Below are 23,153 nucleotides of genomic sequence, written 5' to 3'. Positions count from 1 at the left end.
ATGTTTATGAGTAAAAATAAGGAAATAATTGATTATAATTTTGGAGTTGAACAAGATGGTAGTCTTAACAAAATGAGAATTGGAAAATGTGCTTTTAAAGTAGATCGTAGAGATTTTATTATTATTGATGAGGAGTATTATCAGGGTACTATTGGTCTATTTGAATTGATCTTCATGAAAGAGCCACATGATTATACTGAAGATGATTTAAAAACATATAAGAATATTCTTTCTCAAACTAATGTACACAGAGCAGATTACAGTAGCGAGGGAAAGCTTCGTGGGAATAAGGGTCATAAATGGAAGAAAATAATTAGCCCATTATTTCCTCCAAAGAATCTTGTAAAAGGTAGCGGTTATATGTGTGTTAATGATAAACCAGTGAACTATGTACATTGGAATGATCCGAACGAATTAGTTGAACGTTTGAGACTTTTGATTGCATCATCTGCTGCAGGACATACGAATCATCATAATGAGATACAATCAATAATTGAGGAGCTTCATGAAGAACGTATTATCCTATAAAAGAGATTACACTTTCCATAATTTCCCAGTTGATTGTGTTACTTCACAATGTCGATAAATAAATTTGGAGGTATTTCCACTGCCAGTAATGTGAGAAAATATTTCCGCAAAACTGAAGATGAAACATTAAAATTTGATAAACGTATGAATGCATTTAATGCTAAGGGGAATATTATTTCAAATTTAGGATTTGATGCTACTGATGAGAAATGTGCTGTGAATATGCGTGTTCTGCTGGATAATATGAATGCTGTACGTGAGAACCTTAAAAATGAAATGCAAGAAAACAGTGATATTTTACGAAGTATTGCGTTAAGACTGGATGAAACCGAGTTAAGGCTGAATGATTTTCAAGTGAAATTGAGTAATTTCATGCAGAAACATGCTGAAGATAATGCAGATTTAAAGAAATATGTATCAATTTTCATGGAGAATCAGACTAAAGAGGATGCTGAATCAAAGAAACATATAATGAAGATAATGCGGAATTAAAAAAAAAAAAAAAGTGCTATTTTTCATGGGGAGAATCATGCTAAGGAGAATTCTTCTTGAAATAATTCGACAAAGAGTTTTATTAGGAAAAAGAAAGTTTTACTACCATCAGTGCTCGTTGTACCCCTGTAAACCCAACACATACCTGAAGAGTTATGGATAGTGAAGAAAAGAAAAAATTGGTCGAAGAACTGCATGTGCCTGCAAGACGGAATTTTCAACGTAGAAGAGTTATAATACGAGGCTTCGATGACCTCTGGCAAGCAGATCTGGTTGATATGAAGAATTATACTGACGGAGGTTACCACTATATTCTCACAGTTATTGATGCATTGTCGAAATTTGGATGGGCAGTAGCACTAAAAACCAAAACTGGCAAGGAAGTGACAGACGCATTTACGAAGATTCTGAAAAGTGGGAGATGTCCCAAAAATTTGCAGACAGATGATGGCAAGGAGTTTTATAATAGTGATTTCAAATCGCTTATAAAAAAACGTAGAATAAATCATTACTCAACATACAGCGTATTGAAAGCTACGATAGTTGAGCGCTGGAATCGCACGCTGAAGACTGAAATGTGGAAACGATTTACGTTGAATGGAAATTATAAGTGGCGAGGCATACTGCAGCGACTAGTTGAAGACTACAACGCAAGAAAACATCGTACTATAGGAATGCGACCAGTTGATGTGACGCCAGATCATGCTAATATGCTCCTGACTACAGTATACAATAATATAAAGATTGTTGGTCGTGCCAAGTTCAAAGTAGGTGATTTTGTACGAATCAGTAAATACAAGAATGTATTCGCAAAGGGATACACACCAAATTGGACAACTGAAATATTTGAAATTATAAAAGTGCAGAAAACAAATCCTGTTACATATTTACTTAGAGACTCTAGTGGTACTGATATATACGGAGGATTCTACGAATATGAACTTTTAAAAACTGCTAATCCTAATGTATATCTAGTGGAGAAGGTATTACGTAAGAAGGGTGATAAGGTCTTTGTGAAGTGGTTAGGATTCGATAATAAACATAATTCATGGATAAATAAAGATAATATTTTGTAAAAACAATATTTATTAATAAAATTATTCAATTTAAATATAATTAATTTATTCTATAATGACCCCATGGTAGAGTCGATACAGTTCCGTGCACGATATAACGCTTATCATCGTATGGGTTGAGAGCTACTTTCCGTTGCGTAATCGAATAAACATTATGCAATTTTGAGCGAATTAAATTTTGATTGCGGACTTGTACAGTAAAATTTGTTAAACAGTCCTTATAGTCCTCGAAGGTTATGTTTCTAGCAACAACGTAAGTCTTAATACCTTTAGCTTTTTTGATAATTTTATTTTGTACTTTAAATGTGTACATTTTTGATCTCAGTCCAATAAACTCTGTCATTATCTGCCCATTATTCTCATCTTTCATCAGCCCAGGGACTTTTTTATTTACTAGAGGTAAATTGTACTGATTGTTGGGAGAATAATCGCTTGTATCGAATCTAGCAAGATTCTCCCTCATAATAGTGTAAATATCATCACACTCAATGCTGTATATTAGACTATCCGTATCGGTATATAACGCTTTACATTTGCTGCCGAACGTAGGAAGCATATAATCATAATGAAAATCATACAAACATGTTTTCGAAATATCAAGAATGCTCATACCTACGTATATAGGCTTATCGAATTTAGCTGCTAATTTTGTTAATTCAATCGTGACCAAATTCTCACTGAATATAGTGCGACTGTGAAAATTAGGCTTAGCAATCATTGCTTCAGCACCATATCTTCCCTCCCACTTACTCACGAGTCTCACATCAACTCTATTTCTAACATTCTCCATAGTCTTACCGAACACCGCATTGTTCATTAATTTGAAAAGATTTTTCTCAAACTCATTTTTAGATGCTGCACGCAAACTAGTGTTCAAATCGATATATTTACGTAACCAGGTGGACTGCTGAAATCCTAAAATGCGATGAATGTGTTTTAAGACAACACCATTTCGCATACATTGCTGTAAAGCACGATAGTGTATAACATAGCGCTTCTTATTTTCTAAAGTTGCAAGTAGCTTCTTCTGACGTGTACCCGGTGGTGCATCACGTACGGGACAAAATGGAAGGTCGGAATGTTTATCGTGAAGCATGCTTGGATACTCTAAGTCAACCTCTAAAATATAACCCTCGGGTGAATCTATCGGTATATTAGAGATATCCAAATTATTAACATTTTCAATCCAGCGAAATCCGTGAGTAGGTAGCGGTTGAGACATTGCCCACCCATACAAATTATTTACATCGTAGTACATTAAATACTTAGAAGGTTCCTCGGGATTGTAGTTTTGCATGTACCGATTGTTAGCCTTTTCATAGCGGTGCGAGCATTGGCTTAAACCACCACGTATGCCTCGTTCTACGAAAAGCAGCATTTCTACGTCAGTAAAAAGTTCTAATCTTATTTCTGTATGTTTGAGCATTGCATCCCAAGTGAAGCCTGGGAGTGTATAATAATGAGCAGGATCCAAATTATAAGTTTGCATGCAGCTATCACGAAAATTTTCGAAAACGTCAGCCAACAATAGTACATCAGTTTTCAAATAGAGATCGCTATACTCCCCAAGTGTTCGTATTTGAAATTTGGTCCATACCTCCTTAGCATGATTATACGCACCCTCACTAATATCACTATCGGATAATCTATTATAGAATATCTCGCGTGGAGGTAAAGCAGTTTCTTCCAGACGGTTCAGACTATCTATGTAATCGTAAGGAAAAATACCTTTCCTTGTCAGAAGGTTAAATTGTTCTATGTTTAAATATGAGAATTCTGACTCTAAATTTTTTAACTGTGATCTCGTTAAATATGAACTCAATTTGTCTAAACTTGATGCCATAAATTTGAAAGAATCGATAAACCTTAGTTGTATATTATATTTACGGATGAATTTAGTGAATGAAATATACTTCTCCTTATGTACAGGTAACAAGTGTACTGAACCTTCATACAAGTTAGCGATTGTACCGAAAATAAAATGTGCGTCATAACCTGATAAATTATGAAAAATTACAGGTATTACATGCGAATCGTTAAAGTTTAAATTACAATTATTATGAGCAGGTCCCCTATATTTACCAGTTAAATGATCATGATCGCGAACACGTATTTGATCTGGAAGAAACGGCTTTTTACATATATGACAGTTGGGCTCAGTATAATGCCTTGAATTTTCACTAATACTTAGCGTTCTCATAGGCACTACAGTCTTTAGTTTTTCGCTCGCTATGCTAGCAATTTTATCGAGTTCTCGCACAAACCATTCTATACACTCGAGTCCACGATATGATTTGTAAGTTGAGAGCGATGAATCACGAACGCTTTTAAAATAATAACCTATACTAAAAGGTATGTGTTTTTGATAAATACCAATTTCGTCATCCGTTTGCTCAACTTTTTCAAGCAAGCATTCAATGTCAGCGTATATGACAAATGGCACCCTCTCACTGTTCTTCATGTTATTGAAGGAAACCCAACGGTCCTTGTCAGGTAGCACAATTCTGATGTTTTTATTGAGTTGCGCACAATCACGTTCATGCGATTTTAGTTTCTCATCATTGTGGAAATAGTGTAAGCAACTATAGGAGGGAAAAAGTAATATTAGAATATAGAAGCAGTAATTATATATATATATATATATATATATATATATATATATATAGTAAAACATACCGATCACAAATAAGATGAGAGCGTTTTCCTCTAGTAAGCTGTCCATTTAGCAGTCTGGAAAGGTTCCTGATGCATATAAAATGTGCTGCTCCTTGATGCTCGAGAAGAAGAAGATTAGCGTGTCTGGTCCTCTTGCATTTTGTTAATTGTAGAGGTGCTATGATTGTATTCTCATTCGTCTCAGTCTCTTCCACCATAGTAAAAATATTAATAGAGACATCATTATCTTCCTCAAATTTCGGAATCTGTTTTAATGTAGTCGGAAACGTTATACTTCTAACATCGAAAACATTTGTAAAATGAGGATATGAAGATTTTCGTTGTGGATGAGTATTCGGTTTTGCTGGATAGAGTGCAGCTGTTACAGCCCATGCAAAACATGTATTATCATCACTGTGTATGTTTATCACAGCCTGTTTATTCTTAATAGATTCTGGAAGCTCGATGGCACAACCTATATGCAGCGGGTTATAATAATTTATATTTATAATTAAATTCAGAATTTTTTCCAACGCCCATCCGCTATCACGCTCTTGAAACTCACTCAATTCTTTTAGAATTTTCTCTATTATATTTGTATTGTACCATTCACTAAAACTATCAGTTTTGTATAAAACTGCATTGCGGGTTGAGATATGTTTAATATCACTTATCTCTTTACAAATAAATTGTCCGTTAAAGATGCAATTTATCTTAACTGCGTTCACGTTATTAAACACTTTTTCTGTGTAGGTCTGTACTAAGTCTTTTGCACCTGTTAGAAAATCACGTGGTTCTATATAATTATAATTTACAACCATTCCGCTACATATTCGAGATTTAAATGAAGACTCGAGATCTTTCCAAATAAGCTTTCTCACTCCAATTGATTTCTTATTTTTTGCCGCATGCAGAAGTAGACGCTGGATAGTTGTTATTTCAGTCAAATTTTTGTGTACTGTATCGGGAGCTGCAGATCTATTAGCATCTCTTAAACTTCGAATATAATCACGACACTTGCGTACCCACTCATGATAATTATGCTGATTTCCTAAATCAGGATTCTTGAGAGCATGATTCAAACAATAACTCTTATCCTTAGCTGCTCTAAGTAGAAGACACTGTATTTGTGCAATTTCTGCAAAATTTTTCTGCAGCGTGCCTATAGGTGCGTTGCGATTAGAGATTCTGAGTTTATGAATATATTCACGACACTCGCGTACCCACTCGCGATATTCTTCTTGCGTTTTCAAAACTCTATTTCGTAGAGACATCTTTTGTTCTTTTCTTCGAGAGGACTAATCAGGAACTGAGGAAAAGTGGGTGGGAAACTGAGCTCTCTTTAGATAAAGGATCTCTGAAACACTTCAGGGGGTAAGAGAACATTGAGGACAGGTAACGACATGTTAGAAAATAGATGCAAGCGTTTTTCAGTTATACATATATTCCAGATTTTTGCTCATACATATATTTCATATAATAGACATTTTTTAAGGCACATACACCTTCATGATTCAAACATGCTGGAAGATGTGAATTATGCAAGCTATCTTCTAAATCAAAATCCCCCCACATAAAATTATCTACATTAGTTATTTCTAAATTACAAATATCTCTTAACCAATTTGTATTTTCAATTCCTTTCACAAAAATCTCCTCCTCATCATCATAAATATACTTCCTTATAATATCTTTATATTTATAGTAGGGTGAGTAGCCATCCGCCCAATTTAAACCGTGATAATTTAGAAAGAACCAGCTAAAAAGAAACATTATATTAAACAAAAATAATATATATTTTTTCTTTTTCATATACTTACTCTGTCCGCTTTCGCTCCTCTTCACTTAGCCACGAATATGAATAGGGCGGTGAAAATAAAATATGGAACACTTTTTGTTCTTGTATAACAGCAAATTCTTTGATTATAAATGACTTATCCGTCAAACGGAATCCTTGAAAATCAACGAACGATGGTGCCATTATGCCTACGTTTTTTATACTAAAATAATTCTATTTAAATATGAATGTTTCATAAAAATTTCTCCCTCTCTTCAAGCTAATTGTTCTTCATCCCTCCTACTATCCTCACCATAGGTCAAAACTATCTCCCACTATACGTAGCATAGGTCATAAATATTTTCTTGAGGACCAATGACGTTTCCGTTCTTCCAAGAGTGGCAGGTCAGTCATTTCCCCACCGTAGGACAAAAGTTTTGTCAACCCTTAAAGCATCTTAGAATTACCGCCCACTACATGTAGCATAGGGCAGAAAATATTCTCTCTTAGAGCCAATGACGTTTCCGTTTTTCTAAGAGTAATATAGGCATCTTCCTACCGTAGATTAAAAAAATTGTTGACACCTCCCTAACAGTGCTTAAAAGCTCGAAGAAATCGTAGGACAGGCATCAGTATTGCTTGAACGTTTGATTCGTACGACAAATAACATTCCATTTTAAAAATGTCTTCACTGTTTCATATTACACATATAATCGATTTTGACGGGTTTATGATAAACAGAAAGTTTGTGCATAAAGAAGTGGCAATCAAAAACTTAACTACGGGAAATACGAATTACGGTGCATTTCGTGTTCATGAGCCGTATAAAAGTTTATCGACTAAGGACCAAAAAAGCGTAAATTTCGTCTTCAAAAATATTCACGGGATAAAATATTGCAACACAGGATATGAACATTATAATCAAGAAGATATTTACAAATTTGTGAATAGCATAAAATTGGATTGTGAATACCCCCTAGTAGCTTATAAAGGGGGACATGTAGAACGGGATGTTCTGAATTACTTGGATATCCCAAATACAAATTTGGAAAGGTTTGGTTGTCCTAAATTTGATAATTTGATAGCCACTATAAAACCTTGCAACACCCCGTGTAAACTACACGTAAAAATGTTCACCAATCATACGAGAAAGCCTATACATTGTGTATATCAAGAGGTAAACGTTTTCGCACGATGGGTACATCAACAAATAGATGTGAGTATCAAATGTTAAACTTACAATTTGTAAAATATTAACTGGATTTCTCTGTTTCAGATGATTGAATAAAATATATATATAAATATATATATATATATATATATATTGATATAAGTTTAATTGTTAGTTTAATTGTAAAACATTTAATTTTATATATTTGTATAAATTGATGTATATTTCCTTCATTTTTTATATATTTGTATATCAGATCAATTATAAGTTTTTATCATTTATATAAATTTTATGTATATTTGTTTAATTATAAGTTTAATTGTAAAAACATTTCATTTTATATATATAAATAAATTCCGTCTGTCATGTAACTCTTCTACCAATTCTTTCTTCTCCTCACTCCCATGACTATTCCACTACGTATTATGTTTACACTAGCTCATCAATCACTGGCGGTAATATAAGTTTCTTTAGAGCATAATTCCAATCATTTTCTCTTTTATTCTCATTGGCAGTCGTGATTTCCTCTTTTTGATGCTCATTAGAGATATAATTTGCAACAATTTTCAATCTACCATACATATCTTTCCGTAATGCCTCAACTTTTCGCTCCAATTTATTTTCAATATAATTGACTTTATCATTCAATTGATTAATTCTTTCACTAATATCATTAATTTTTTCATCAATTTCATCAATTTCATCAGTTTTTTTCAGCAGAGTTGTAACTTTTTCCTCAAGGCGGTTACCTTTTAGGTAATAGTGAGTTAGCTTTTCACTGTATTCAAACAATTCCCTCATTAAGCTATCACGTACAGTCATCGAATTACGTAACAGAGCAGCCATATTCACAGCACTTGTCTCATCAGTAACATCACATTCTAAGTTTGAAATTATTTTCTTCTTGGCATTAAATGCATTCCTTTTTTTATCAAACTTTAACGTATCATTGTCAATTTTGTGTGAATAATTTCTCACTTTACCGGTATTGAAACCAGATCCGAATTTATTTATCGACATAGTGAAGTAGCACGTTGAACTAAGAAAATCTTGAAACTGCAATCTCTTTTATAAGATACGTAGGTTTAGTAACAGCTAGGACTTAATAAGTTGCCCTATCAAAATATTAATATTCCTGAAATTGATGTTAAATTGTTATTCTCCCCAATAGGGGAGACTATTAAAACTATACCCTTTCATTTAGAGGATATTTTGTTATTCGCTGCATAGGTTTTGTTAAAGCCATGCAAAGTTATAATTCCATGCTCGATGGAAAGTTAATTCCTTGCACGATATCAGCAACTTATCACAATAGCTATCTACAATTTAACTAACGAGAAAAGGGGGGATTGCGGTAGCCACCTAGCGGCAATTACTGGTACTATCAATTAAATTGAACTAGTTCACCCGTGTGTGTAATTACGTAATATTAAAATGCCATTAGCGCGAAAGAAGATTAAGGAAGGCAGTCACCTAGCGGTGACTACTGGAACTAGCAATTAACTCAACCTAGTTTATCTGTGTAGCAGAGTCGGAAAGAGTTAGGCTACGTAAGGTAACTAACCATCGACTTCGAAGGGTGAAAAAACCTTCCCTCAACTAGGGCCCCGTAGGATAACTTAGGTCCCCGTAGGATAACTAACCAACGGTACCATAGGGTGAAAAATACCACCTCCCTAACCAAACCCGGTCCCACTATAAGACCTTCCAACTGTGACATAGGGTGAAAAATACCCCCTACCTAACCAAACTCGGTCCCACTATAAGACCTTCCAACTGTGACATAGGGTGAAAAATACCCCCACCCTCCCTAACCAAACGCGATCCCACTATAAGACCCTTTCCTTCCTCATCCCCACCACTACCATACTAAGAGAGTCTTATCCCCACCCATCCCCCTTCCACACCACAAAACAGCTTCCCCCACTCCCTGTCATCGGAACCGCATAGCTCCTCTACTAAAATATGCAGAGAAAAGCAGACTAATAACAATTTCATATATTAGTGAGTCTTTTATGATGTAAGAATCTTTTCTATAAACAACATTAGGAATTCTTAAAACGTAGGTGGCGTTTACGGAGTTTTAACATGTTACTATCTCATGCGTTTTGTCGCACCAGTGTTGGATTTGATTTCACCTTTAAATGAATCCAGACAACGTTCATTAATATTTCCAGGAGATTTTTATGGTCATAGTACCGACCACTTTTTTCTTATTCTTACAGTGCAGTGGTCGAGTATAATGTTTATTGGTCATTTAGTGGTAGCGTTTGATACGTTGTACATGACGTTTATGCTTCACACTTGTGGAATGTTTGCAGTCTTGAGGTAAGAACACTTGTATACTTAAAGAGTCACTATAATCTGATTTAATTTTGTTGTAAGAAAAACCTATGTTAAGTTAAATAATTTTTAGTTATAGGCTGGAGAATTTAAAAAGTCAGAAATTCAAAAATATAAATGTAGCCCAAGCTGACATGATTCATGATTATTTAACCGAATGCGTCAGATTACATTTAAGGTGCACTAAGTAAGTGCTTTTATTATAGCAGATTATTGAATATTTTTGGTTTTTCAAACCGTTTTTTTTACTAGTACAAATAATTAGAAATATTTGTAATTAAAGAAAATTGTCCTATTCTTAATATTTACCTCTCCCTTAATTATTTTTTTCTTTAATATGCACTTAATCTCTTTGTCTTCTACTATTTTCATAAACTTTTTTTTATGAGTTATGCAGCACGGTTAGGTTCAGCGTTTAACATTGCTTTCTTCATCGATCTTACTGGTGGAGTTTTGCTCGCAAGCGCTGCTGCAGTTAAGGTTGGTTATCAATTTATTTATAATCAATATGGTTTTAATGAATCTCTTCTCCATTTGTAAGATAGTTTGTTACGAGTCTTAATGATTATAATAAACGAACACAATATGGATCATTATATATTATGCAATCAATGAGAATTTTTATTAACTGCTTACCAGGTCAATTATTGACTGACCATAGTACCTATGTTAATTTAGCTGCGTGAGTAAATGTATATTATTTTCATTATTCGTGGTCATTCATTTAGGTTTGCATAGGCATTAAACCATTAAAATTTTAGTTATAAAAATAGTTGGTATGAACTTCAAGGAAACGCTAAAAAGATGCTGTTGATGCTAATGACGAGAGGATCTAAACCTACCCAGTTTATTGTTGCAAATATGTTTTCTTTAAATATTAGTCTCTTCAGTAAGGTAATAACAAATAACCATTATTCAAAGAACGACTTCTAAATCTCTTTTCTTCTCTCTCCTCTCTCTCTCTAACAAAGTTTCTTTCTTCCTCTTTTTTATAAGGTAATTCGTACCTGTGTATCATATTGCACAGTAATGCTATCTATGCAAAATAACTAAAACTACGAGCGGGTTTAAATTAAACAACTCTTTAGCGCTGAAAATAATATACAAAAGATACTAGATATTTCAGCGATATTAAATAAATTAAAAATTTGGCAGATTTAACATTTCTTACTGGTTAGTCCTAAATAGTAAAGTAATTGTTATGAAAGTGTATGTAGTTAAGAAATACAATATTTTGAAATTGAACCAATGAAAATAAAGAGTACAACGAATATTTCAATTTTTGCATGTTAATCTTTTAGTCATGTATTAATTTTACGCAAAACGTGTCCTGTTAGAAAGAGCCATTTAAATTCTAAATACAAGCGTATATAGAATTATAAGAATGGAAATGAAATATGAAACATTTAAAAAAATTCAGTTTTCTTTAGTCAAAATATAAAACTTGATTTTTTGCGCATATATATAAAACTTCAAATCTTTAAAATCCAAGTATTTTTTTCCCTTGATATTAAGTTTTAAACTTACCTACAAAATTAATGAATAGCTCTGCTGCAGATTATATGTTTTAATTTTTGAAATTCGACCTCACTGAGTGCAAACTTCTCTTATTGGAAAAGATAGTGAAGAGCTCCAGTTAGAAGAGTCGCTAAATGATTAAAAATAAAATTTTATAGAAATTTAACATTAAATATTATAATTAGCCACCTGAATTCCAGTCTTGTCCTAATTTGGAAATCTTAGCTCCATCGTGCACTGAATTATTGCTTATAGGTACAGAGAAAAAATAAAAAATAAATTAAGTGATATAATTGAATGTGGAATAATATGTTTAGACCCAATGCTAGAAAAAATCGTAATTTCTGGTGAATCAACATCCATCGACTACCAGAACATTATTAAATTCACAATTTTCATATTTAGGTTTAATTCTGATCTCCAGCATAGGGATATGTGTATCTTGGATTTCTCTTCACCTATGAACCACACTTATGACCGAACTATAACACTGAATGACAGACCTTCGTTACTGATGAACGATACCAAGTAGACTGATTGAACTGAGCTACTGAGAACTGACTGAGGTCTATATACTCCGAAAAGAACACTCTCCCTCTTTACCCTCTCTTTTCCCTGTTTTTTTCGTACCCAGTCTACACGCAATATCTATGGTACGCATACTTTATACGTATAATCAATCGTCTATAGCTATAAGCGTTGCTTTAGAATTCTTTTTGCAGAAATTATTTGGTTCGAAAGCTAATAACATCTTATGATTTTTACACCTCTTTTTCTATAATAATAATGGCTTTGACAGCGATACTAAAAAATTGTTTTCACGCATTTATGTGATCAAATATTCTTTTAGTAGTTATTTCAGTACAATGGAAAAGATGGGATTTTTATAAAGATATTGGTAGGTTTATAACTTTTTAATAATAGTAGAGGTAGCAGACTTTCAGACAGTCGACCAAAATTACTAATGAAGATACATTAACACTTTTCAATCAACTACCAGTACGGAGTTATCAGAAGCATTTTTGCCACCTGAACGTTACAATGGACTTCTTTGATAGTTCCTATTATAAAGTACAAAAAGCACTCCTTACTCTTTCTGGCGCATGGCCCTATCAAGACAATAATTGCAAGTCTTTCTTCTCACGGGTGATCTTTTTAAATGCAATCTTCTTTTTCTTTTTGCTACCCCAGGTCCAATATTTTATAACAAACTGTGGATTAATTAATATAAGCAGTAACTGCCAGTTCTTCTCTTTAATGAAAGTATTATTTGTCAGCAGTTGATAAATATTCAAAACAATTTAAACTCTTTCGATGCATTTATGGAATGCTTACCATTATTCACTGGAAGTATTATTTGTTTTTGCAAAGGATGTTTTTTATATTTCAATGACGTAAGAATTCTAACACTGTACGAAAACATGTCATTTGTTTTAATATTTTAATAATTATCAATCCATTGGGAAATTGTTGGAATAGATAAAAATACTGTTAGAAGACTTAAAAGAGGATTGGAAATATTGTGAATACTCAGAAGCTGAATTGGCGATCATCAAAGAGTACGCAGAACTAAGTAAACTAATAACGATTATACATGCTAGTGAGTTTGTCTTGGGAACATCCGAAGTTTGAGGTGATCGACAAATCCTCAAGCATCATGTTCGCAGGCTCTATGCAGCTGATGGTGGCAAGTTATTATATCTCTTCTTGCGTGTCACCAGTGTTGGATTTGGTTTTACCTTTGAACGAATCCCGGCCACGTACAGCAATATTTCCAGGCGATTTGTATGTTCACACGGAGGGACATTTTTTCCTCATTCTTACTATTGAATATTGTGGCATGGTGACCACTGGTTATTACGCAAGCACTTTTGATTCTTTGTACATAACGCTTATGCTTCACACTTGCGCAATGTTCGACGTCTTAAGGTAAGAAAATCTAATTATATACACATAACGATGATTAGATTGACTGATTTATATTTTAAGTGAAAATAGAAAGCAAGCAAATTTGATATTACTTTCAGTCAAAAATTGGAAGCTATAAAAATCAATGATTTTGATAATAAGAGGTATAAGCTGCCACAAGGTAATACAGCATTAGTATCAAAAGATGAAATGATTCATTTACATTTGACCGAATGCGTTAAATTACATTTAAGATGCATTAAGTAGGTTTGATTTTTATCATAATTTTTTCACTTTCTCTCTTAATCTCTCACCTATTATTTTATTAGATATGCAGAACGCTTGAACTCCAAATTTAGTGTATCTTTCATTCCTGATCTATTTTTGGGAGTTTTGCTAGCAAGTGCATCAGCTTATAAGGTTTGCCATCTACGCATAGTATAAAGTTAACATATTTAGCAATTATTCTTCCACGTACAATATAGTTCGTCACTAGCATTAACGATCTTGATCAGCTATTACAACATGGAATGATATATTTAACCCAAACATTGAGAATTTTTGCCGCTGGTTTTATAGGTCAATTATTAAGTGACCACAGTAATTACGTTAATTATGCAGCGTAAGTTTTATTTTTACGATAGTACGAGTACCAGTAACGATTTAAAATAAAAAGTTCATTATTAAGCTACCGTGTAATTATTCTAGAATTTCAAGAATTTTGACAACGAATGATTTAATTAATTGCTGGTTATTCTAGCAATGTTTAATCATTCAACTCCGCGGTTACATTTTAAATATTTAAATTCTAATGATTTATGATATGTTGTTCTACATGATTAAATAAGAATGTCAAGCTAAAATAATAATAAGAAAAAAAAAAGCAGAAATTTTTTTTTTAATTTGTTTTTATACAAACTAATCGACTTTATATTAACATCTATAAATTAAAGACATTATTATGGCTTCTATTGCTCAAGATCGTTACCGACGCTCTTTAAATTTGTCCTTTGTTTCTCTTTCCAAATTAGTTGATATAATAATGCGCTTTTAGCTGCAATAATCGATGGTATGAGTTACCAGAAAAATCGAAAAAACTGCTCTTAATACTTATGATGAGAAGTTTCAAGCCTTCGCAATTTTTTGTTGCTAAGTTGTTTAGACTGAATATAGATCTCTTCAGCAAGGTAGTATCGGATAATACTTTTAAAATAAATAAGCTCTCTTTATAGAAAATGTTTTTACATTTAATATCTTGTGTCTTTTTTTTCTTAAGGTAACACGTACTTGCTTGTCATATTGCACAGTAATGTTGTCTATCCAGAACAGTTAAAATAACGAATGTAATGAAGTTGTAGCAGTTTTTTAATGGTATAATTTAGTAATTAGTCTACATCACACATAAATGTATGAATAATGTTGCTTTAGAGTAAAGTAAAAAATTGTTGGAAGGATTTTTTACGTTTATTAACCAAAAGAAGTCTGAATAAGAAATATGATGAATTGCACACTCTTAGTAAATTTTGAAATTCTTTAGCTATTATCGAAAACAAGAATAAACTTGAATTCTTTTCAAATAACGTTTCCGGAAGACTAATTTACATTGAATAAAATGATTTATTTAAATTCTTTTACCCAACTTCAACAACAATAAATTCTTCGTGTAAAAAAGAATAAGCATTTATATTCATATAGCTTATCAGTGACTTAACTTATTACATACCCTGTCGTTGTGGATGAACGGTGCACTATAGGCTAACTGAACTGAGCTACTGAAGTCTCCACTGTCAAATGATTTGTCTTTACCCTTTCTTTCCTGATCAATTATCCCCACTCTACAGGCAATATGTAAGAGTACGCATCCGTTCCACGCACAATCAATCACCTGTACGTAGGTAAGAGCTACTACACAAAACCTTTGGTTAAAATAATTCACTTTGAATATTATTAACGTGATTCGATTTGTCCAGTTCTGTCTGCCTTAAAATATCGCTTTCCGGCTGGCTCTATAAATTTTTATCTTTTTATCAGATCAAATATTCCTATAGGAGATACTAACTAGCACAAATGACAGGGAGGTACTTGCAGATTTATAAATTTTTCCTAATGGTAACAACAGCAGGCTTTCAGACGGTCTAACCAAATCACTAATGGACATACGTTACCAGTTTTTAATCGACTACAGCCACGAAGTCGTCACAAGCCTTTTTGCCACCAATATATTATAATGGAGTTTTTTAACAGCTCCTATTATAAAGTACAAAAATCGCTTCTTATTATTTGTGGCGCATGGCCCTATGAAACGAATAATTGCAAATCTCTCATATTACGTGCAATATTTTTAAATGGAAATTTCTTTTTTTTTTTCTACCACAGGTCTAGTATTTTATAAGAATCTTTGAATTACAGTTAACCATAATTTTCTGCTTTTTCTCGTTAATAAAAATACATTTCATCAATAGCTGATTAATCTTCAAAAAAGTATAAGATCGTTTGATGCCATTATGGCATGCTTGCCATTTTTTACCGCATCTATTATTTGTGCTTGGAAAGGACATCTTCTCTATTTCAAAGGCAATGGCGTAAGAAATTTTATGATATTCAATAAATAGTATCAGAGTTTTAATATTTTAATGATTATCAATTCATTGGAAAATCGTTGGAACAGGTGAAAATACTGTTAGAAGACATAAAACGGGATTGGGAATATTATGGTCATGTAGAAACTGATTGTTGGATTATCAAGAAATACGCAAATTTGGGCAAACAAATAACAATTATATATGCCAGTGAGTTTGTCTTCCCAACAGTCAAAGTTCGAGCTGATCGATAAACAAATATAATTTTTAGGTTCTATGCAATTAGTGGTGACATGTTATTATATCTCTTCTTGCGTTTCGCCTGTATTGGATATCATTTTACCTATGAATGAAACCAGGACACGCACGTTGATATTGCCAGGTGATTTCTACGTTCATACAGAAGAGTATTTTTTTTTCATCCTTACTATGGAATGGTATGGTATGGTGGTTACAGCTTATTACACATACGCGTTTGATTCATTGTACATAACGCTTATGCTTCACATTTGCGGAATGTTTACCGTTTTAAGGTGAGGAAATATATCGTCACAATTGTTTGTTTTAAATTAGAAAGATACCCGTGATACAGTTTATTATTTTCAGTCAAAAATTGGAGACCTTAAAAGTCAATCACTTTGAGAGTAAAAAGTATAAGCTGTTGCGAGGCAATATAACTTCCGATGAAATAATTTACCACCATTTGACCGAATGCATTAAATTACATTTAAGGTGCATTGAGTAAGTTTCATTTTTACCAACATTTTTTATCCCCGTCTCTCAATCTCTCACTTATTGTCTTATAAGATTTGCAGAACGCTTGAACTCCACGTTCAGCGTAGCTTTCATTCCAGATCTTTTTTTGGGGGTATTGTTCGCAAGTGCATCAGCTTTTAAGGTTTGTCAAATATCTGTAGTATAAAGCTAACATATTTAACAATTATTTTTCCACGTACAATATAGTTCGTCACTAGCATTAACGATTATGATCAACAAATACAAAGTGGAATGCTATATTTAACTCAAACTTTAAGAATTTTTGCGACTAGCTTTCTAGGGCAATTATTGATTGACCACAGTCGTCACGTTAGTTATTCCGCGTAAGTTGATTTCTTAGTAGGCAAAAGTAACGATTTAACGTGAAATGATTTTGGAATAACAATTGTATATGAATATTTTGACAATATTTGAAATTCTTACTACGAGCAACTTTGAAGTGAGAGTAGCATTCTTTGTTAAGTTTTTTGTTGTTCGCTGTGGTAAGATTAAAACTTAAACATGAAAAAAAAAATGATTAAAAAAATATATTAATTTATTATGTGTATCTAGAAATTGACTTAGGAAACATGTCTACGAGTTAAAATCATTAAAATATATTTTCTATTGTTTAAAATCGTTACTGATACAACGTTAATGTTTCTTTTGCGTTTGTTTTAAAGCAGTCTAACATAATACGATTTTAGCTGTGGTAATCGATGGTATGAGTTACCAGAGAAATCTAAAAAACTACTTTTATTAATCATGATGAGGAGTATCAAACCTACGCAGTTCATTGTTGCTAAGATTTTTACTCTCAATATAGATCTCTTCAGTAAGGTAATAACTAGTAATTCCTTTTAAACGCATAAATTTTATAAAACAAAGTTTCGAATATTTATATCTCGTTTCCTTTTTTTTTAAGATAACTCGTACTGTTCTTTCATATTGCACAGTGATGTTATCTGTTCAAAACAGCTGAGATAACAAGTGTAATTAAGCTTTTTAGCGATTTAATTTATTAATTAATCTAGATACCAGATGTATAAACAATGTTACTTTAGAGTAAAGTAAAAGAAAGTTTGATGCATTTTTTACGTTTATTTATATTTACCTAAAGAGAATAAAAAAAAAATTAAAACAAAAACGCGTGATGAATTACACAAAGTGAAAGCTTTGATGTCCTTTAGCTATTGTTAGAGACACCCCAATGAATACATACTCGAATCCTCTTCAAATATCAAATTTTCGGAATTAAAACTCATAAATTACATCGAAATTCATGACTCACTTAAAATCTTTTACCGACATTCAGTCACATCAAATTCTTCCCTGAAGAAAAAATAGGTAAACCTTGATATTTATATGGCTCATGATGGTCCTGGGTATCACGATGCTTCGATCACCCAGCACCCTACGAACCATATTCAAGGCCGAACTGTAATTACAATTGACAGACTTTCGATGCTGGAGAATCATATAAACTAGACCAACTGGACTCGAGTACCGAAGTCAAGCTCTCAATTGAGAGTAAACTTTACTTTCTCTTATTATTTTTTTATGCTCTATTCTACGCCCAGCATATTCAATATGCAAACATTGCAAGCACAATAGGTTATAGGTAAACGTTACTTTAAATATCTGTTTGTTGATCTCAGTATATTCAAAAGCTAAATAAATCTTACACTTTTTACAGTTAAATTTTTCCTTTCAGAAAGGTGCTAAGAAATTGTACTTATCTCTATGTGATCAAATACTCCTTTAGCCATTAGTACTGAAAAACGGACAGACATATATACGTAGGTTGATAACTTTTTAAAAGTGGCAAAAGTAGAAGACTTTCAGAGAGCCTACCAGAATGACCGGAATCGGTAATGAAGATACGTTGCTACTTTTTAATTGACTACAGTAGTACGAAGTCGTCACAAGCCTTTTAGCCGCCGCCAGTTACAATATGCAGTTCTTTAATGGCTTTTATTATAAAGTGCACAAAACACTCCTTACTCTCTGCAACGCATACACACACACATGGATATTTTAAAATAAAAATTGCAAGTATCTCATTATATGGATAATATTTTAAACTGATCTATCGTCTTTATTCTTCCACCTCAGATCGAATATTTTATACAGTATTCTATAAATTAATGTAAAACAAAATTCATTGTTTTTTTTCTATTTTATTAATGTGTACTTTATTTGTAGGTCATTGATCTTTTGAAAAGTTTCCAAGATTTTATATTATGGAATGCTTAACATTAATCAGCGGCTCAATTATGACTTTTTCCAAAGGATGCGTTCTGTATTTCAATGCTAGTGGGGTAAAAAGTCTTTAAACTGTGAACAATGATATCCATTTTAAGGTTTTGCTGAAAAATTGATCGGAATACTATTTGAATAGGTGAAAATACTATTAGAAAACCTAAAACATGATTGGAATTACTTTGGCCATGAAACAGTTAAATGTTAATTATAAAGAAATACGCCAAAGTAAACAAAGTAACAACTACATCATATGTTGGTAAGCATATTTGCTCCTTCTATAAATGTAGGTTGAGGTCATTGTAAATTCTTCAGTATCGTATTGCACAGTAGTGTTATCTACTCAGAAGATTTGAGATACCGGGTATGACAAGATCTAGCACTATTAAACCTTGTAATTTATCATCTATATGAAGCTCTGGATATATGATATATTATAATTTTTAGAATACACTAGAAAAAAAAATTTTAATTGATTTTTTTCGTTAATTTTCCTAAAAACACCTTGCTCGAATATGATACAGTTTAAATGGAAGGGCTCATTGTTTTAGTAGTTGTTTGATTATTTTTTAAAACAATAACTCACCCCTACAATATTCTTTAAATTCTATTTCCGACAGAATATATTACTTCGAAAACTATGATTGATTGGGACTCTTTTGTATGCATTCAACCATAGTAAATTCCTCATTTGAAAAATATACGGCTTAGTATTGTATGGCTTATTATAATATTTGGTCCTGAATGCCAGGACGCAGATTCCCATGACGATGGATAATTTAACTTATGCACCACATTAATGACAGAACTGTGTAATAACGAATGGACGGATCAGCCCTGCTGATGAACGATACAAGGTAGGCCAGGTAAGCTATGCTACTAAAGTCTCAATTTTCAAATAAGTATCCTTTACCCCTTCTACTGATTTATCATCCCCTACTCTACACGCGGCGTGTACAGTACGCATATCTTTCACGCACAATCAATCGTTTATACGATGTATAAGAGCTAATTTACAATTCCCTCATAGTTGAAATCATTCGGTTTTCCCGGTTCTTTCTGCCACATAAATAACATTCTCACATCGGTTTCGTTAAATCGTATCCATTTAAGTGATCAAATATTCCTTTAGGGGAAACTGCTTATACGTAATAAGGAGATATTTCGCGTTTTATATATTTTTAATAATGGTGGGAATACACCAGACCTTCAGACAATCCATTAGAATTAGTATGGAAAATATATGTAACCAATGCAACTATGGCTAAAGAGTCTTCAAAAGTCTTATTGCCGCTAGCAGATAACAATGGATTTCTTTGATAGTTCCTATTATACTGTACAAAAAGCACTTCTTATTGGCTGCGGTGCATGGCCATTTCAGAAAAAGAATTGCAAGCATCTCATTTTACGGATAATATTCTTAAATGGACCTGTCTTCTTTATTTTGTTACCCGAGGTCAAGTATTTTACAGAGTACTTTATGAATTAACGTAAATAATATAATATATTGTTTCCTTTTTCTTTTTTAATTAATACGTACTTTATTAACAGGCTATTAATCTTCTAAAAAGTTTTCAAGGTTTTGATTATATCATGGCATGCTTACCTTTAATAAGCGGTTCAGTTATGGGTCTTTTCAAAGCATATGTTTTGTACTTCAATGCTGATAGCGTAAGAAGTCTTATACTGTAAATAAATGACATTCACTGTAATGAATTACTTATTAATCATTTGGAGAAATCTGTTTGAATAGGTGAAAATACTATTCAAAGAATTAAGACGAGATTGGGAATACTATGCCCATGTGGAAGATGAATATTCTATTATCAAGAAATATGCAAAAGCGGGCAGACTATCGACAATATCGTATGCTGGTAAACTTCTTTTCCACGTGTGTATAATTGCAATGCAGACTAAGGTGATCGACAAGTTTTCAAGTATCATTTTTAGGTTCTATTCAAATTGTGATCATGGTCTACCTTGCATCTTGTTGTGTTTCACCTGTATTGGATATAGTTTTACCTTTGAACGAATCTAGACCACGTACAACAATAAATCCAGGAAACTTGTATGTTCATACAGATAGCTATTTTTTTGTTATAATTTTGATGGAATGGTATGGTATGGCAACCGCAAGTTATTTGATATACACTTTTGATAGTTTGTACATGACATTTATGCTTCATACTTGCGGAATGTTTGCTGCGTTAAGGTGAATAAATATTGTCCAAGTGCGGTATATTTATTTATTTAAATTTGTTTATAAGAATCAACCAACGATAATTGTAAAATAAATTTTAGTGACAGACTGCAGAAGTTAAAAATGAATGATTTTCATAAAAAAGAGTATAAGTTAGCGAAAAATCCAGATGAAATGATTTATCTTCACTTAATCAATTGCATTAAATTACATTTGCGATGCATTAAGTAAGTTTCCTTTTCAACATCATTTTTTCACTCTCTCTCTCTCTCTCTCCCTCTCTTTACACTTCACTTATTCCCTTAAAAAGATTCGCAGAACGCTTAAATTCCACGTTTAACTTACCATTTATTGTGGACCTCTTCTTTGGAGCATTAATAGCAATTGCATCAGCTGTTCAGGTTTGTTATCTATGCACGTATTAATTAACATATCTAGCAATTATTCTTCAATCTTTACTATATACAGTTTGTCATAAGCATTAACGATTACGATCAACGATTAAAATATGGAATGCTATACTCAACTCAAACTATGAGAATTTTTGTGACTAGTTTCCCAGGCCAATTATTGATTGACCATAGCAATTACGTTAATGTTGCTGCGTAAGTTCTTTTTTAGGAATCACCAGTAACGATTTTGCTTAAAATACCAAACGAAAAATAAGCGCGAGAAAAGTTTTTGAAATTCATAAAAGTACTGAGAGAACTCAAAATTAATATATTGATCATTTATACGCATAGGAGTGAGATGAATCAGCAAGAAATTTGTTAAAATATTAATGTGACCTAAACCTTCATTATTGAGTTATTATTATCACCAGCTTGTTTCTTTCAAATCGTTACAAGGATGACACCTAAATTTTATTCCATTATTTGTTATTTTCAAACCAATTAAAATAACACAATTACAGCTATAACAATGAATGGTACGAGTTTCCAGAGAAATCTAAACAATTACTTTTAATCTTCTTGATGAGAAGTGTCCAACCTACTGAATTTGTTGTTGCTAAGATGTTTACAATGAATACAGACCTCTTCAACAAGGTATTTTTTTTTTAATAATTCCTTCTAAATATTTAAGCAAATTTTATATACCATAGTATTTATTATTTATTCTATCACGTCTCTCTTTCTTTTAAGATAAGTCGTGCTTGTATATCATATTGCACAGTAATGTTATCTGTTCAGAATAGTTGAAGTAGCGAATGTGACAAGATCCAACATTATTGAATTATGCAATTCATCATTTGTAGTAGATTGTAAATATACGATATCTTGTAGCTTAGAATAAATTTAAAAAATACGAGCCCGATGGACTTTGTTCATTTATTTTCATAAAACCCCTTCCTCGAATACAAGACAATTTAAATGTAAAGGCTCGTTGTTTTAATAGCTCTTTGATTATTTTTTAAAACAGTAACTTACTTATGTGAATATTCTTCAAATTCTATTTCCAAAATAATACATTACTTGGAAAACTCTGATTGATTGGAGATCCCTTGTATGCACTTAATCATAGCAAACTCTTCGTTTAAATAACATAAGCTTTGGTATTACATGGCTTATAATAATTGGTTGTCAGTGTCAGGGTACAGATTCTCATTCAATAGATACTTTAGTCTATGAATTGTACGGATAGCCTTATTATAATAGTGAATTAACAGATCATCTGTACTGATGAACGATGCATTGTAGGCTGTCTGAGCTGAGTCACTGCAGTCTGACCTCTAAAATGATTTTTCTTTACCCTCTCTACCCTGATCAGTCACCCCCACTTTACATGGAGTTTGTAGGAGTACGCATCCGTTCCACGCACAATCAATCACTTATAGGTTGGTAAGAGCTACTTTACAATTCCTTTGGATAAAATGATTCACTTCGAAGGT

At 32.5% G+C, this 23,153-nt stretch overlaps 4 protein-coding genes across 4 annotated transcripts; all 4 read left to right on the top strand.

Moving 5' to 3' along the window:
* Positions 1–11,208, top strand: LOC136772708 (odorant receptor 10-like). The gene is made up of 8 exons (XM_066725838.1): positions 1–145; positions 9,617–9,703; positions 9,766–10,027; positions 10,116–10,229; positions 10,432–10,522; positions 10,588–10,724; positions 10,804–10,936; positions 11,039–11,208. Exons 1-8 carry the CDS (start codon positions 1–3, stop codon positions 11,093–11,095), a joined length of 1,026 nt encoding a protein of 341 aa, XP_066581935.1. The 3' UTR covers positions 11,096–11,208.
* Positions 11,209–11,243: 35 nt separating this feature from the next.
* Positions 11,244–14,850, top strand: LOC136772707 (odorant receptor Or2-like). Its single transcript, XM_066725837.1, has 14 exons — positions 11,244–11,251; positions 11,344–11,408; positions 11,463–11,533; positions 11,746–11,815; positions 11,878–12,088; positions 12,505–12,706; positions 12,841–12,954; positions 13,040–13,160; positions 13,228–13,489; positions 13,588–13,731; positions 13,798–13,888; positions 13,954–14,090; positions 14,523–14,655; positions 14,745–14,850. The coding sequence occupies exons 1-14, from the start codon at positions 11,244–11,246 to the stop codon at positions 14,799–14,801; spliced, it is 1,686 nt and encodes a 561-aa protein (XP_066581934.1). The 3' UTR covers positions 14,802–14,850.
* Positions 14,851–15,972: 1,122 nt separating this feature from the next.
* LOC136772706 (odorant receptor 10-like) lies at positions 15,973–17,799 on the top strand. The gene is made up of 8 exons (XM_066725836.1): positions 15,973–16,050; positions 16,137–16,257; positions 16,319–16,580; positions 16,654–16,788; positions 16,855–16,945; positions 17,011–17,147; positions 17,511–17,643; positions 17,729–17,799. The coding sequence occupies exons 1-8, from the start codon at positions 15,973–15,975 to the stop codon at positions 17,783–17,785; spliced, it is 1,014 nt and encodes a 337-aa protein (XP_066581933.1). The 3' UTR covers positions 17,786–17,799.
* A 2,548-nt stretch (positions 17,800–20,347) lies between these two features.
* Positions 20,348–22,582, top strand: LOC136772828 (odorant receptor Or2-like). The gene is made up of 9 exons (XM_066725989.1): positions 20,348–20,521; positions 20,617–20,736; positions 20,819–20,939; positions 21,016–21,277; positions 21,367–21,492; positions 21,576–21,666; positions 21,734–21,870; positions 22,179–22,311; positions 22,408–22,582. The coding sequence occupies exons 1-9, from the start codon at positions 20,372–20,374 to the stop codon at positions 22,462–22,464; spliced, it is 1,197 nt and encodes a 398-aa protein (XP_066582086.1). The 5' UTR covers positions 20,348–20,371; the 3' UTR covers positions 22,465–22,582.
* The last annotated feature ends 571 nt before the right edge of the window (positions 22,583–23,153 follow it).

The sequence above is a fragment of the Prorops nasuta genome, unplaced genomic scaffold (assembly GCF_024137725.1).
Source record: "Prorops nasuta isolate Cenicafe-Biocafe unplaced genomic scaffold, Cenicafe_Pnas_1.2 PNAS00004, whole genome shotgun sequence".
Classification (NCBI taxonomy): domain Eukaryota; kingdom Metazoa; phylum Arthropoda; class Insecta; order Hymenoptera; family Bethylidae; genus Prorops; species Prorops nasuta.
This window is presented reverse-complemented; position numbering and strand designations above follow the sequence as displayed.